Source organism: Rhamphochromis sp. 'chilingali', assembly GCF_963969265.1.
Source record: "Rhamphochromis sp. 'chilingali' genome assembly, chromosome: 7".
NCBI lineage: Eukaryota > Metazoa > Chordata > Actinopteri > Cichliformes > Cichlidae > Rhamphochromis > Rhamphochromis sp. 'chilingali'.
Genome location: NC_137934.1, coordinates 10,200,104 through 10,215,874, shown reverse-complemented (window position 1 = coordinate 10,215,874; position 15,771 = coordinate 10,200,104). Strand labels below are relative to the sequence as shown.

The window sequence follows — 15,771 nt, the reverse complement described above, 5'->3', positions numbered from 1 at the left end:
TCATGTGTTATATAGTAAAAAAGGGTTGTAACTTATCGACTAGGGACAGATGAGGATCTCGAGGCTCCACCAGTAAGGTAAAACCAGCCGAGTTCTGGACGTCTGACTGACTGCATGACATTTAGACTGACAGCTAATTTTCCACTCCACTCGGCCCATTAAAACACACACACTCACACGCGAGGATGTTTGACTGTCCTCCACATATGCTCCAGAGGACAAACATGACCAGACTACTAAGTAGGAAGATAAAAGTGTTTATCAGGGTGTGCGTGAGGTATGGAAAGTGGAGGCACACGCACACACGCTCATCTGTTGTTACATCATAGAGTCGCGAGGTAACTGTGATTTGACAAAGAGGCATTTACAGCACTGTAAATCCTCTTATCACCACACTCACACACCGTTACATCACTATCTATTTACCTCATCAACCACTCATGATCAGCCAGCTGGTTTTGACCATTTTGCAAAAAACTGCTTTAATAAATCTCAAATACTTAAATTCTCAGTTTTAATGTAAGGATTTGGACCAGGGAAGAACAAAAAAAAAATTCAAAGTTCAGCAATTTTACAAGCAAATCAAGAGCTGAGAGCGAAGAGGCCGAGTGTGCCGCTGCAGCAATGCTGGAGTCGTCATGACAACAGAGAGGGACGATGCACCGAGGGGAGTCGGAGGAGGAGAGCGGAGTTACATAACTGCCTCTGCAATTGAGGGGGTATCAGAGACAAAGACAGATGCTGACTTTCAGAGGAATGTTGTTGACGTGAAGTTTAACATATTAACAGAAATTTCAGCCGCGAATGATTTACACTCTTCAGTGCGCGATGTCGTCATTCATCCGTCGTCTGCTTGGGGTTTAGTCGGCTTAAAAATAACGAGTACTCAAATGTCAATCCTGGTCACAGACTTTACTGCATTGACTTTAAATCTGCTGTAATCAATATTTCTGCATTAACCATGCCTTCGAGGACTATCTCACATGATTTATCCCCTCATACCTATGAATCCTATAAAGGCCTTAATTACTGTTCAACCGTAAACTTCAACTCTAGCGTCCAGAAACCACAACATTTCCCTTGGGAATTAGTGTACACCAAAAACAGAACAACAAAAGAGCAAACACGATTCCACATAAATGGTAATGTTGCTCTATTTGTTGTGGGTTGCATGTGTAAACTGTTAACACGTTTGTCATATAAACTTTACAGGGGGACAACCTGTCAGTGGACATTATGTAACAATCCTGAACAGTGCAGCTTCAAACGAAATGGGCCGCTGAGGTTTAAGAGGGTTGGGTGAGTCCGCTACTAATGACAGGGCCGAGAGTTCAATTCCCTACTCAACTGCAGAAGCCAGGTAAACAGTACTGTGCAAAAGACTTTAGCCTACCGCGTTTTCTTCATATTTTACCAGGAAAATGCAAAAATATGTGCAGTGATTTATTGAATGGCAATGCAAAAACAGTTTGCACTATTCTAACGAGTTTCATTCAAGTGGTTTTCATAGAGTCAGCAAAAGGGCATTCAAAGCTCTTTTTTTTTGGTTCTCCATCAAGATGATCAAACACTGCTTCAATAATGTTAAAGTCTGGGCTCTGGGGAGGCCAATCCATGGTGTGGTATGGTATGCTTTTACTGTATTGGCACTTTGCTTGAGATCAAATACAGGTGAATCAAAATCTGACATTACTTCTCTCTGGTCATACTTCCAGCATATTTGAAGATTTTCAACACCAATGGCTAAACCCCCCCCCCCCCAAAAAAAAACCCCAAAACCCCTCAAAACCATGGCCAAGCCTTCACCTCCACTGTTTACAGATAGCTTTATATACACTCACTGTTTAACCTCTCTGTATATACCGACAAGATCAATCAAATCTCAAATTTGGATTCATCACTCCACCAGACCTGTGGCCACTGAATTTCAGTCCAGTTGTGTAAACTGGCATCCCTCAGCTTTTTCTCCCCATTTCCTTTCCCCAAGAATGGCCTCTTGACAGCGAACTTTCTACTCAGACCATTTCTAAAGAGGCTTGCGTCAACAGTAGATTGATCACCTGAAGGCCTAGATGCATCTTTCAGTTCCTGTGCCAGGTTTTTACTGATTCCCCCCCCCCCAGTTTCTTAAGGATATGACTTTCAGATACTGTTGATCTGCTGCAGACTACCCCCCCCCCTTTCTTTTAGGCCCCCACTACTTGTTTTATGCTCCACTTGTTCCAGTTTTCTCAAACTTCAAAGACATGCTTAAACACCATGCTGAGATATGCCAAGTTTTCAGTCAATTGCTCTTTATTTTATCAACAAGGTGATTCCCAAACAAACACTTATGCCTGTCAAACTGTTATACTGTTTTGGTTTGTTTTGTTTTTTTCCACAAGCAAAAGAAATGCATATACTACCAGGTTATCACAAAAACACATATGCAACATAGTACCTAATGATACAATGTAAAACGGGTTCTTTGCTAATGTGCCTGTTATGTGTAAACAACACTGGGTCATCCTTTGAGTTGGGTCTATTTTTATGCTTGAATGATTCATAGGTCAGTACTAAGAGGCTCAAAAACATTCCTCTGAACATTTGTCAAAAAGTCACCATCCTGGAAAACCATAAAAAAAAAAAACTTCTCTGAATAACCTACTATTATTAAGCACCCGATTGCCTGAGCTGTTGAGGGAAAATGATTTTATTTATTGTTTTTTGTTTTTTGTTTTGTTTTTTTAAAATCAAGATTTGCACCAAGATTAGACAAAACAAGCAACAATGAGGACGTCACCTTTCCAGCAGTAGCTTCACAGACTAAACTATTAACACTGCAAAAAATAAATAAAAAATAAATATAATTGGCAAAGATTTAGTGATTACAATGTGTAGCAGTCAAATTTATACCAGGATTTTAACAATGTGTGAAGCTGCTGACAGTGTAGTTTGTCAGATGTTTGTGTCAACTTTTCATCCAGTTTTTCCTCGTTCCTTCCAGTTTGAAAACATCTCTTCTCTCTGAGCCAGACTTTGGTGGTTAATCAGCGCGTGAGAGCTAACCACACCCAGCGTCCCACAAAGAGGGGAGGGATTTTTCCATCAGTGTGTCTCTAGGGCATCACTACTGTGTAAATATAGGAATACATTCAACCCAGGTTCAAACACACAAAAGACTGCAGCTACCACTAATAATTATCAACTTAAAATTAGTCTAAATAAATAGTGAAATCCTACAATGCCACAGTCATAATAAAGTCTTAAAATTGTTCTGTGTATATTTAAGCTACAGTGATAAAAACATGAAGCTTCCACCTTCTAATAACCTCCAAGAATCTCTTATTAAATAAGTGACTTTGTACAAGAAGAAGAAATCCGTAAAGGGGCAAAAACAAAAGAAACAAACTAAAGAAAAGAATCAGCAAAAAAAAAAAAAATTTAAAAAAAAAAAAACCCCATTTAAAAAGAAGTTTTTCGTGGTGTCCACGAACCCCTGAGATGTGAGACTACAGCGACTCAGACTACAACAACAGCTCTCCCTGTAGTCTGTGTGTAAGGTTTATTTTCTGCTCAGACAGGTGTGTACGTGCATGCGTGTGTCAGATAAGAAAACTTTAATTTGGCTGCCAGAAACACATGAAGGACATCTCAAAAGAACAATATGCTTGTTAGATTTGTATAGTTGGATTGCCATTTATGCCTAGAAATATATATTTATATATGCTTAGAAGTATATAACCATTTGTAGATTGAAAGAATGTCTCATCCTAGGAGGTCTGTAACAACTCTGTAGCATGAAGAGGGGAGTGCGTTCACTCCTCTTCAGAGGGTTCTGGCATAGATCACACACCTAGGAGAGGTCGTGTCTTCTCTTGCTGATATATGGTATAGCAAACACACGTATATCTGTCTAAGTGTAAGAGCCTTTTGTTCAGATGGACCGCTAGACTCCTGGCACCAGCTTTGGGGAGTCTTCACACCCACACCCACTATTCGTTGTCCACATGTATACCTATACGAAACGTCATATGTTAATGAACCTATGCATATTCATGTAACCACAATAAAAGGAGTGCTATGGGGAACCTGGCTGAGAGTCTGACGGAGGTCAAGTGGGTGGAACGACACTTGGCTCCAGGCAGGTCTCCCTCATGCATGAGTAACACAAAGAACTTTGCCTACTTGTGTCTTGCTTTTTGCTGTGTAGTAAATTGTCTTGAACGTTCCAGCGAATAGGTTTATGCTACAAACCTATCAATGCTTCTTTTTTTTCTTTTTTTTTTTGCTTTGGGGCAAATGAAGGAAAAGAAATGAAGATTATCATTACTTAAGCCAACCCAAAATAACAAATGCCGTTATTTATTTAGCAAAAACTAAGCCCAGAAGCAGTATGTGGAAAAACTAAGTACAATCTATGATGCATGATAACTTGAAGTCAATCTTTTCTGTATGACTTTTGATGAATTTTGGCCCGCTCTTCTTCACAGTCCGAACTTTAACTGAGTCATTGCGTTACCTTGCTTCTTTTCTCTTTCAGCTGTTCTTGGGATCATCGTCCTGTTGCAGGACCCAATTCTGACCCAAGCTTGTTAGACAGACGAATACTTTGGTATACAGAGGAGTTCATGGTCGACTCAAAGAGCAGCTGGTATGAGGTGTTTGTGCTGAAATGCTGGGTTTGGTTTTCCCCAAACATAGTGCTGTACATTATGGGCTCATCTGTTCAAAGGACATTGTTTCAGAAGTCTCATGATTTTTTCAGATGAAACTTTGCAAACCTAAGCTGTGCTATCATGTTCTTTTTACAGAGAACAAGCTTTTTTGCAGTAGCTGCCATTCCAAACTCAGTGACTTGTTCTTTTTTAAAATATTGTACTGTCATGAACTTCAACATTTAACCTCCTAACCGAGGCCTGCAGAGTCCAAGATGGAGCTCTTGGGTTTTAAACATTGCACAGTGTGACCTCAGGGTGAATCTGCTGGAACAAGCTGGAGTCTCGGATGTTTTCCACTTGTGAATAATCTTTCTCAATGCACAGTGATGGGCTTGGAATTGTTTTGGAAATGGCCTTATAACCACAGCAACAATCACTTTTGAGATCATTGCTGATGTCCTCCTCTGTGTTATGTTAACAGACAGCAGACAAACAATTAAAACTGCTTCTGCTTTTACAGATTTGCTGATGATAACTTAATCGGGTGTATTTGACTTAGCATAATAACGGCTACTTATCCTCTTAATTCCTACGCAAACAGTGAGGGTGAACTTAGTTTTTCACACACTTTCTGCATTTTGGCTCAATACACCATGCCATTATTTGCCAAGTCATGCCTCGTTTCAGAACCCAGTAAAGGTCAGATGATTTTTATTATATTCTGAGATGTAAACGTCCAAGGAGTTGCACCAAGAAACTACAACAGGGAAGCGACAAGATAATCCACAAAAATTCTCATCTCCTAAATATAGACCTGTAACTGCTAAGTGTGGTCACAGTGAATCTTCACACGAGACTTTCTGATCTCGAGAAGTCAACAACAAACACCCTCCGAAAATACACACTGCGTCACATCTCAAAATACACACACGCAAGCTACAATTAAATTTGTTACAGTTAAACATTTTCAGCTCAAACATAAACCAACATGCATGGCACATTTAAAATGTTCAAGACATTAAAAGCTGAATAATTTCTACATGGAACCGCTTTCTATCTGGTAACAACAAACAAACTGTCAGAGAGAAAAAGTAAGTATGGCTGGCGCTGTGGCCGATATAGCCTGCTCCGGTGCATGTGCCTTCACTGTGATATGGGCTTGGCATGGCACGGCAGTGAGGAAAAAGAACAGACTCGACACAAACAAGGCACCGAATCTATTTACAGCTGGTCTCCCAGCACAGCAGTCAGAAATACACTGCGACTCTGACATAAGCCTGAAGGGCTTAGAGGCCGAAGAGCCCGAGTTGTGAAACACACCTTAACAGACCGGTTTGACAATCTCGAACTTTCTCTGCAACATAAAATGTAACTTCATGTGAATACACTGAATAAGCTTTGTGAGACTCAACAGTTACTGGACCCTGTCTTTTATTGCATTGTGAACCATTTTTTGCAGTTTTACACATTTAAAAGTAGGCAAAAATATAGCACAAAAAACTAAACCAAATAAAACAAAACACACCTGGAAAGCATAAATGTGCACTTTTATATCATCTCGGCTGAATTTAATCAGATTTATGGAGCTCACAGCATTAAAAAAGGAAACATTTAAAGAATTTAACACCAATGCAGGCTGAATACTAAATATCTCTCAGCGATTTCTTTAGAAGTAGCTCTACTGAAAACAGCCCAAACCTAAATCTGTGACTTGTTTGTTGACATTTTAACTATACTGTGACGGATCAGAAATGTCAAACATTTATAATGAAACTGCAGAATCTGCAGTGCTAAAAGCCATCAGAGGCAAGTGAACAAATACATTTTCTTTTCACTTGGAAACAACAAATTATTCAACTGTGTGAAGCTGGATCTGAGAAGTATGAATCTTCCCTGAGGGCAGAGAAGATATGATTAGCAAGATTTCAGGTGGTTACATAATGCTGCTGATATCAAACCCTTTCCTGACAAGCTAGACATTATAATAAGGTGCAGTGGACCCTTCTATGCCTCTCAAGACTCATCTATCTGGTGTGCTGTTGTCCAATTTTACAGAACACTTAAGAGATTTAACCCTCTCAGGCTCAAATTAAACTTTTTGTTGCTAATGTACAACCAAGTCCTGCAGTGGTACTTCTGAGTAAAAAGAACTCACAAAATATGTATGCGGAGTAATCAGGTTGTTAGTTTGCAAATGGGCAACGCCTGCCTTGAGAGGGTTAATGCAGACGAATGAAACTGTCTCTTGTGAGACACTGAAATCCTGGTCACGGCTTGCAGAAAAGTTCAACCTAATCTATTGTTTATTTTCTCAACTGAGTGAGAAAACGCACAACCACTTAACTTGTCTAAATGAGACACGCTAGATAAAGAAGTCCCCTGAGGACAGGTGTGAGGGCACTAAAAAAAAAAAAAAAAAAAAAAAAAAAAAAAAAAAGTTTAGTCATTCGTGACTCAGCGGCTGTCGTCACTGGTGTGCCTTTGCCCAGACAAGCTTTGCTAGACACACAAAACACAGACGTATGATGAACAAATACCCAAGAAATGCATTGAGCTTAATGCTTTTTTGAAGAAAACATTCTGCGTTTAACTCAGATTAATCAGCTAAAGCCAAGACAACGGTTTGAAAACAACCCAAGTAGGGTTTGTGCAAGCTTTACCGTTTCCTATATTTACGACACAAAAGAATTTAACTTAAAGTAATAAAACAACATTTTTAAAAATGCAGTTTTGATTGAAAATGTATATATTTACACATGCAAGTGTTTTCAATGTTGTTCTTTCATTAAAGTTACTTCTGATGGGTCATATTCTGTGAGCTCTCATTCCAGCTTCTGATCTCTACATCTGGAAGGGGTGAGCAGAAAGAGAAAAAGGCAAAAGAAAAAAAGGCCAGCAGTGAGGGCAGAGAAAAGAAAAACAGGCAGTCAGGTTTGTGAGAGCAGATGAGTGTGTAAGCTGAGAGCTGCAGGGGGACCGGGGCTGGAGTCCAACAGAGGATCTGATATCTGAGACTATGGAACAACAGGACACACAACACCAGCCGGGCTGAAGGCAGTGCTGAACGGCTCGACCCCGATGTCGCTGCTGACAGCAGCAAGGAAGTCATTATCAAAATGGTTTACTGAAGGAGTCTGCTCGCTTCAGTGTCAGAAGTCTTGAAAAACTATCTTTCTTTTTAAAAAAAAGAAATTAAATGATTTAGCGACTTCTCCCTCAGTGTGCCACAGAGCAAGAACAATGTATGATCACCTATTGAGTATATACATATACTGCAGTCTGTATATAAAGTAAGAAATCACTGCAGCAAAAGGAGCAAATATGTCTTAATTAACACTGTTACTGGGTCAGAGTCAGGATGACTGCAAATACAAGCAAAACTGGTCAGCGTTACCAGATCTCTGTGCATTTCTCTGTAAAAGATGATCAGTTTGCTCTTCTGTACTTGCTAAACTCAGAAAATCATGGACAAGATGCATCATTATCAATAAAAGCAAGTAAAGAAATAAAAAGGAGGGAACTACACTCATTTTTTGTGTTATTAACATTTACATTACTAATTCTAAACTACAAAATTTAGAATAGATGTCAAGTGATGAGAGTAGAATTAGAGGAAAGTGAATGAAACTGCATTTCCCAAGTGCAGTAAAAGCATGTAAGAGAAAAAAGAAAAAAGATGAAACCATGTGTAGGAGATTATTCAAAGTATAGAATAAAGCAAAGACTTTATAAAGAGTCTTACAGAAAAGGAGGTCCACCCGACAGATCATAATATTGAGCATTATAATCAGCTATGCCTCAGCTATGGTTTAAAGACCATAGCTGAGGCACACAAGTATAAAATATCAATACAATTTAATATGCACAGACGATGCCTTAATCAGACACTTCTACAATGCAAAGGGAAAGCATGATTGATGTCTATAAAATGCAAATTGCAACATAGTCCCCAATCATTACAATAATAGTAATCAAACTGGGCAAAAATTAGTCTTCTGTATAAGCTACAAAGTAGTGCAAAGATAATAGGAATCTTTAAAAAGTGTCATTTAGAGAAATAAAAGGAAAAAAATTAAATGTAATGGGCTTATAAAAGGTCAAAGCCTTTTTCTTCTCTTTTTTTTTTTTTTATAAATAAGACGCTATGAAAAGCAGACTTGTAAAACTAGTATTAGTAAGAGTGCATAAAAAGGTTAATGGTAGTCAAAATATCATATTAAATACACGTTTTCATTTTAATATTATAGTTAAATACTTAAAAACAAAAGCACAGCAATAGTGTGAAACCCACACAAATTTTTTTTTTAATTTTATAAAAGATTTTAAAATGCAGCGCCTTACCTTTTTCTGGTACCACACCACAGCATCTTTTACTTTGGAAGCCATTTACATTTCCTTCCTCACCGCCTAGGGCATCTTAGACTGAAAACACACAGCGAGAGAGAGAAGAGAGCGCAGCGTGAGTGACTGAGTACTGGGGACAGGGAGAGGAGGACTGGGGTCTATACCTGGTAGGCAGGTGTGTTGTGACAAATAAAAGAGGGAGGGGACTAAACACACCCCTCCCACAATCAATTTTTAAAGCAAATCTCACTGACACGTCTAATAGAACCAGGTCACTCTTAAAAAGCAGTGTTTTAATCTCAGTGAGGCTTTTAAGAGGATAAATAAGGGATGGACAGTGATGTGATGGATTCTCCTTGTACACAAATCTGAACATGAAGTCTAACCTGTACTAATCAATGTGAAACGTGTCCAAACATAAGACATGTACGCACTGAACAACACACCTTAGTAATAAGCCTAGTCACTTTTATTTTTTTAATGTTGTTTCCCTTGACACCCATCTTACAATACAAACAAACACTCGTTTAGAGCTGGTTATTCCTTTTGAATCCTCACCTGAACCCCCCCCCCCACACACACACACACACAAAAAACAAGACTTCTGTGGAAGCGGTTTGGTTATGGCTGTCTGATTTCTTGCAGTGGTTTGGGTGTGTATGAATGGAAAAATAGGTGCAAACACCCATTACACACACCCATATGCACAGGCATGCAATCCAATGGACACTTATGTCACCTTAACGCAATGCACGCACACATGAATACACACTGATGGTTACAAAATGTCAACATGTCATTAAGTTGGATTTATGAATGTGTTTGTCATTAATGTGCGTGTGAGTATTTGGACAAAGACACATCTTTGGTGTGGTTAACTTTGCCTGAACACAGCACCACACTGAATTTGAAATGAGTTTAAACTCTTACTGGATACAGTGTGATGATTATTCTGTGCGCAGTAGAGTCAAAGCAAGTTGATAAAGCTTTACCCTTATGCGTCAGGGTGTTCCCTTCAGTTTCTCCTTCACTTGTCATGTCCAGTTTAAAACAAAAACAAAAAACACAACAACACAGATGGGAAACTGTGTTGAGGCTTTAATACAAGACTTCACAAACAATGGGTTACTATGTTCATCTTTTAACTACATCCATCCATCTTCTACTATCTCTCTGGTATGGATCACAGGGGAAAGCATCTCAGCAGAGATGCCCAGACTGTTCTCTCCCCAGCCACCTCCTTCTGCTCTTCCATGCGGAAACCATGTTCTAGGTCTTCACTGGGGTCTCCAACCCCCCCCCAGTAGGAAATGCCCAAAACACTTAGGAGGCGCCTGGGAGGGCTCCTAGTCAGATGCAAGAATCATCACAGCTGGTTCTGATTTTTGATACAGAGTGGCAGTTCTACTTTGAGCTCCTCACCTCATCCCTAAGGGACACTGCATACGCTCTTCAGATGACTCATTTCCACCACTTTTATCTATGATGTCATTTTCTCGGATTGTACCCAAAGCTCATGGGCGGAGACCAAAATACAAACTATGGAACTGGACATTTTTCCTGCACAGCCCACCACTTTCAGAGGCACAAAGGAAACCTGACATCATGCCTTGTTATTTTTCTGACACGTTTGCACCCACAATCTTAATTAGCCGATGCAAAATGTGAAAGAAATCGCAAATCAGAAATCAGAGAAGGAACCGACAGCTCTGTTTTCAATAACACAATCCAATAAGCAACAAACTTTATCCTTGTGGAGGCAATGGAGAATTTTGGGGGGGCGGTTGCTGACAATTTATCCAGATAGGAAATTATGGGTGTGTGATTTAAGTCCTCCTGTTCTGGGCTCCAGCCATTTTTTGTCTGAATAAATAAAGGGACAAAAAGAATGACATCAAAGTTTTAGCATTTAGTTGACTTTTTAAAATCAAGGTCCAAAGAAATTATATTATTATAGCCTGACGTTACTGTTTTTGTGATTTGGTGCTTTATGAAACTGCATTGACTGCTCTATTCAAGACACTCTACCTCAGCAACAAACCATTCATTTTACAACTCTGAGTTGATCATCAGTATTTGAGTCACTGATGGGAAGAGCATACAACCATGACAGTTTCCTGGCTGTAGTTTCACTGTGCACTCTGCCAATATTACAGGAAGCCGTCACTGAAACACGCTCCACAGATGGGTGGAGGTGATGAGAACATGCTAGCTGTGGTTAAAGCAGAGTAGTACTGGATCTGCTTCAATAAGCCTGAGCTTCAGAGTCATTTGACACTTGATATAACAAAAAGATGTAATTGCACATGCCGATGCATGCTGCACAAGATTACAGACACATTTTCATTAAAAGTTATTCCATTTTAAATCAGCTTACTGTGGGTTTCTGACTTCTCTCTATAAAGATTTGTTAATCAAATTTTCATGACGATTTTATTAATATGACAAGTGCAAGTGCTTTAATAATAAGTAAATAACTCATGGAGATGAAGGGGAAGACGAGGACAAAATGTGGTTAATGCAAAGCTGTCAAGCGGAAAACATGGAGGCATGCGGTTAGCCGCTCTCCTCTCTTTTAGCCTCTCTTCCTTCCTCTATCTTAAGTCTCCTTGTATCCCTTTTCTACTTCTCTGTTACATAAGCACAGCGTTGTCCTGCTGTGTGAGTGGGAGGGACAGAGGGCATCGGCTGCAGGCCAGGCTGACTCACAGGGTAGCAGTTGCTCTCAGCTTTTCTTAAGTCGTGGATTATATCATAATTCAATCAAACATGGCTGCAGACATATGCTTTTCAGCTTTTTGAGAAAGCTAACTAAGGGCTGCCATTTCTCCCGTTTTTCTAGCAAAAGCTTTTCTCACTCGTCTCAAGATTCGCACATGAGACGGAACGTTTAATTTCAACGCAGCCAAGTGAAAACATCCTGCTTTGCATGTGAAGGGTTGTCTGTGCTGTCAGCCTCAGTCAGCAGGGTAATCAATTCCTGACATTTTCCAGTGAGTGTTTTGGTCATCGTTTCCAGTGTGGTTATGTTCCGCGCATGTTCTGATGTGCACCTGCTTTTTAGAGATATAATGACAATTATAATATATGGAACTAATGATTCAATTTTGTGAGACATGCATGTTGGAGACCATAGTACATAGTGTTTGATAGCGCCATAGCCTATCTGTCATCTGCGAAACCACAACACAAATGCTGAATGCATGATAAAAGTGCCACTTTAAAGAGAAGAGTATTGGCTTGACTGTGTGCGTCAAAGTCTATGCCGTTCAAGCAGCCATTGCTAGGTGAACCCAGACTTGTGTGTGAAAATGTAAGCGTCCAAAGTTCAAAAGCAAGAAGGTGAGAAAATGTTATACTTGAGCCAACTGTGAAAGGTTTCAAGCTCACACAGAAATACTGCAAAACCACCAGCTGACTAATACTCAAAGCTAAACAAACAAGTTCCTGCACCACAACTGCTGCATGCACACTGCTTATACTGTTGGAAAGATATGCGCGCATGTGTGTGTGCGTGCGTGCAGCAGAGGGCTGAAGACATTTTTAGACACAGGAAGAAAGGTTTCTGTTTTTGCAATGTCTATACTTACAATCTAGACTCCTCCCTCTTACTGCTGCACCAGACTGTATTTGATATAAATTGCATTTAATAAATAAATAAATGCATGCTTTGCCTTTAACTTAAGCAGCAACAAAGCATGCTCTATGCTCATTTATCTGTTTTATTCCCTGTGGTTACACATGTAGTGTGTCAGTAAAGACATTTCGATTAAAACTTAAATTAAAAGCAGAGAGATCGCGATAGAAGTGGTAAAAGGACAAATGAAACTAAGGATTTAAACAGAAGAGTAAGCTTGAAATTCGCACGTGCACATTTTAAAGTGAGCGTGAGGATTAAACAGAAAAAGCATCATGTCCAGTTTGGGAAAACTGCAGATCATTTTTGTATAAGTGAAATGACATTCAAAGGTTTAGCTAATAATAAATTAATTAATCAGAAGCAGAGATTTCCATTAGCAGCATTATAACTCTATCAACTGCATCAAAAATCACAACGTAAAATGAGATCTACAATAATAATACTGTATGTTGTTGGAATGTCTGTCTGTTGATTCTTTGGAACATCAAAGGTCTTCACACTTTAAATATTCTAGTTACACCAACATAAAAACAGACAAAACAGGAAATCCTTGCAGAAGCAGCAAATGTTTTTCAGTTTCTGCATGATAGGTGACTCAAACTATCGTCACAACTTGGAGTGAAAAACAAACAGGCTATACAGTAAAAAAAAACCAATAAGGTTCTTCTGCATGCAGAAGCTTCTTGGACGAGAGGTGAAATGTCTTCAAGCAACTTAAAGAAGTCCAGACTCTTTTCTTTCCAAGCTCCTTAGACCAGCGGTCCTCAACCTTTTTTGAGCCACGGACCGGTTTATGCCCGACAATATTTTCACGGACCGGCCTTTAAGGTGTCGCGGATAAATACAACAAAATAAAACTAATACCGGTACCGAAAAAAAGAAGATTTATTCATAACACACTTGAAAAGACCCAGGGACACCGAGTTAACGATAAAAACGATAACAAAATAACGCTGAAAACCGATAAAAACCATACATTTCACACCTGAGCCTCAACTCTCGCGGCCTGGTACCAAACGACTCACGAACCGGTCCGAGGCCCGGGGGTTGGGGACCCCTGCCTTAGACTACGATGACTTGGTTGACTGAGAACCTTCACAGTCAATAAGTTTGGGTTTCTGAAATCGAGCATGTCAGCTGTATATTCTGTTTAATTTTACCAGGAATACACTCAATTCAACTTTGCTCATACCAGGTTGACCTCCTTCTGCTTTTAAAAATGGCTTTATGCTTTGTGACAGAGATTCAACAAAGTGTTGGAAACAGTCCTTGGAGATTTGGTCCATATTAACATGACAGCATCACACAGGTGCTTGTTTGGCTACACATTCATGATATGAAACTCCCGTGTTCACTAGATGGAAAATAGCGAGCAAACCGTACACTGTAGCCATAAAGGGATGGACATTGTCAGCAATAATTAGACCACCACCAGCAGCCTGAATTGTCGATACAAGGACTTGGGAGTGCCCATTTTTCTGTTGATGTAGAGCAATGGGCACTGAAGGTTATTCAACTGATTTTTGCAGCACTACTTTTAAATGCACAAGCAAACTTCTGCAATTTGATGTTACATAATAAACGAATTTCTGAGACCACATCACTCAAGTATGCTATTAAAAAAACAAAACAAAAAATGCCTTGTTGCTGTGGTCTGGGTCAACAAGAACCACTAACAATTTCTGCGATGAGAAACTTTCAAAATGCACAACATAAAATGACGATGGTAAGCATGAGCAGAGAGACAAAAACAGACTAACCTAACGGGCAGACACCTGTCATTACTGGAGCTGGGCACAAACAGCGGTGTGACGGCTTTAACGCCGCAAATCCTCCCCATGTTGAGGCAGCGATAAGAAAAGCAGGCACTTGAGGCCAGCACCAATCCACAAACAGCATCAGACAAAAAACACCAGCAGAGACGCATATTATTGCCTAACACAGCTTCATACAGAGGATTATGTGTGAGCTGCATGGTTGTTATTCTGGCTGGAAAACACAGCAAGAAGAAACAGTTCTTTCCTAACACGCTTTTTTCCAAACTACACATTAGCAGCGTTCCCAAAATACACTGTGGTTTCCTGAAGGGTATTTAGGGAACAGAGCCCAGACAACAGAAACACATGCAATCATTACACATATATGGTCACAAGAGGCTGCATTTGTAGATGTTCAAAAAAACCCAAAAACAAACAAAGAAACAAACAGGGCTTCGTTGGGTCGGGTAAACATCTTAGATATTTCAGGGTTTTAATTTTTCCTGATTGGAAATTTTAACAGTAAAGACACACAGTGCATGCAGCAGTGACTCTTGCGAAATCTGTCTGGGCACCAGTCTGTCTGAACTGACCCATTTAGAAAAAGAAAGAGGGAGAGTGCAGTCAAGTTAGAAAGAGTGCATTATGTAGGCCACGGTTTACAGGAGGCTCTTGTGCTGAGGACACGGCTGTGTGTGTGTTTGTGCATCTCTTTGTGAGCAGGAAATGGTTGAATGCAGTTTGATGTATGTTAAAGCGGAGCATCAGTGCCAGAGTGTGCATCTGTGTGCGTTTGTTTTGTTTGTTTGTGGTAGTATAACTGACCAACAAGGAAGTGACACCAGCTACTGTAATTTCACAGCGAGGTTAGGACCTCAAATATTTCTCAATAATGTTAAAACAGAGTATTTTCATTATCAAAACCAGTGACTGTGTCTGTATATTTGGGTGTGATTTGGATTATGTTTGCCCTGCAAAGTTTCTACTTTTAATATTAACAACAGACAGTAATAGATAGTTAAATCATAAAGTTGATTTGTGGTCAGTAAGTCTCCATCCACACATCTGCTGCTTATCTGGGGCTGGGTCATGAAGGCAGCCATTTAAGCGAAGCCTAATCTTTCCTCTCTGCCGCCACATCCACTCCAGTGTGTTCTGACCACCTCCTATTTGATCTCAGGAGGTATCATAGTCAGATCCCCAACTCACCTCTTTTTGAAGCAGAGGACTAGCAGCTCTACCTAGAATCCCTCCCAAATGACCAAACTCTTCACCCCCATCTCTGAGGGAGAGCTCAGACACCCTTCGGAGGAAGGTCATTTCCACTATTTGTATCCATGATCTCATTTTCTGTCACTACCCAGAACTTGTGAGGATGGGAATACAGATC

At 39.9% G+C, this 15,771-nt stretch overlaps 1 protein-coding gene across 2 annotated transcripts in view; it reads right to left on the bottom strand.

The window, feature by feature from the left end:
* The window catches only part of LOC308399488 (protein PHTF2), a 52,371-nt gene that overhangs the window by 22,244 nt on the left and 14,356 nt on the right, over window positions 1-15,771 (bottom strand). For both annotated transcript variants that reach the window (XM_080886786.1, XM_080886785.1), the window contains exon 3: window positions 8,982-9,062. In XM_080886786.1, coding sequence (XP_080742912.1) covers window positions 8,982-9,026 — 45 coding nt within the window. In that variant the 5' untranslated portion in view covers window positions 9,027-9,062. The remainder of the gene's footprint in view (window positions 1-8,981; window positions 9,063-15,771) is intronic.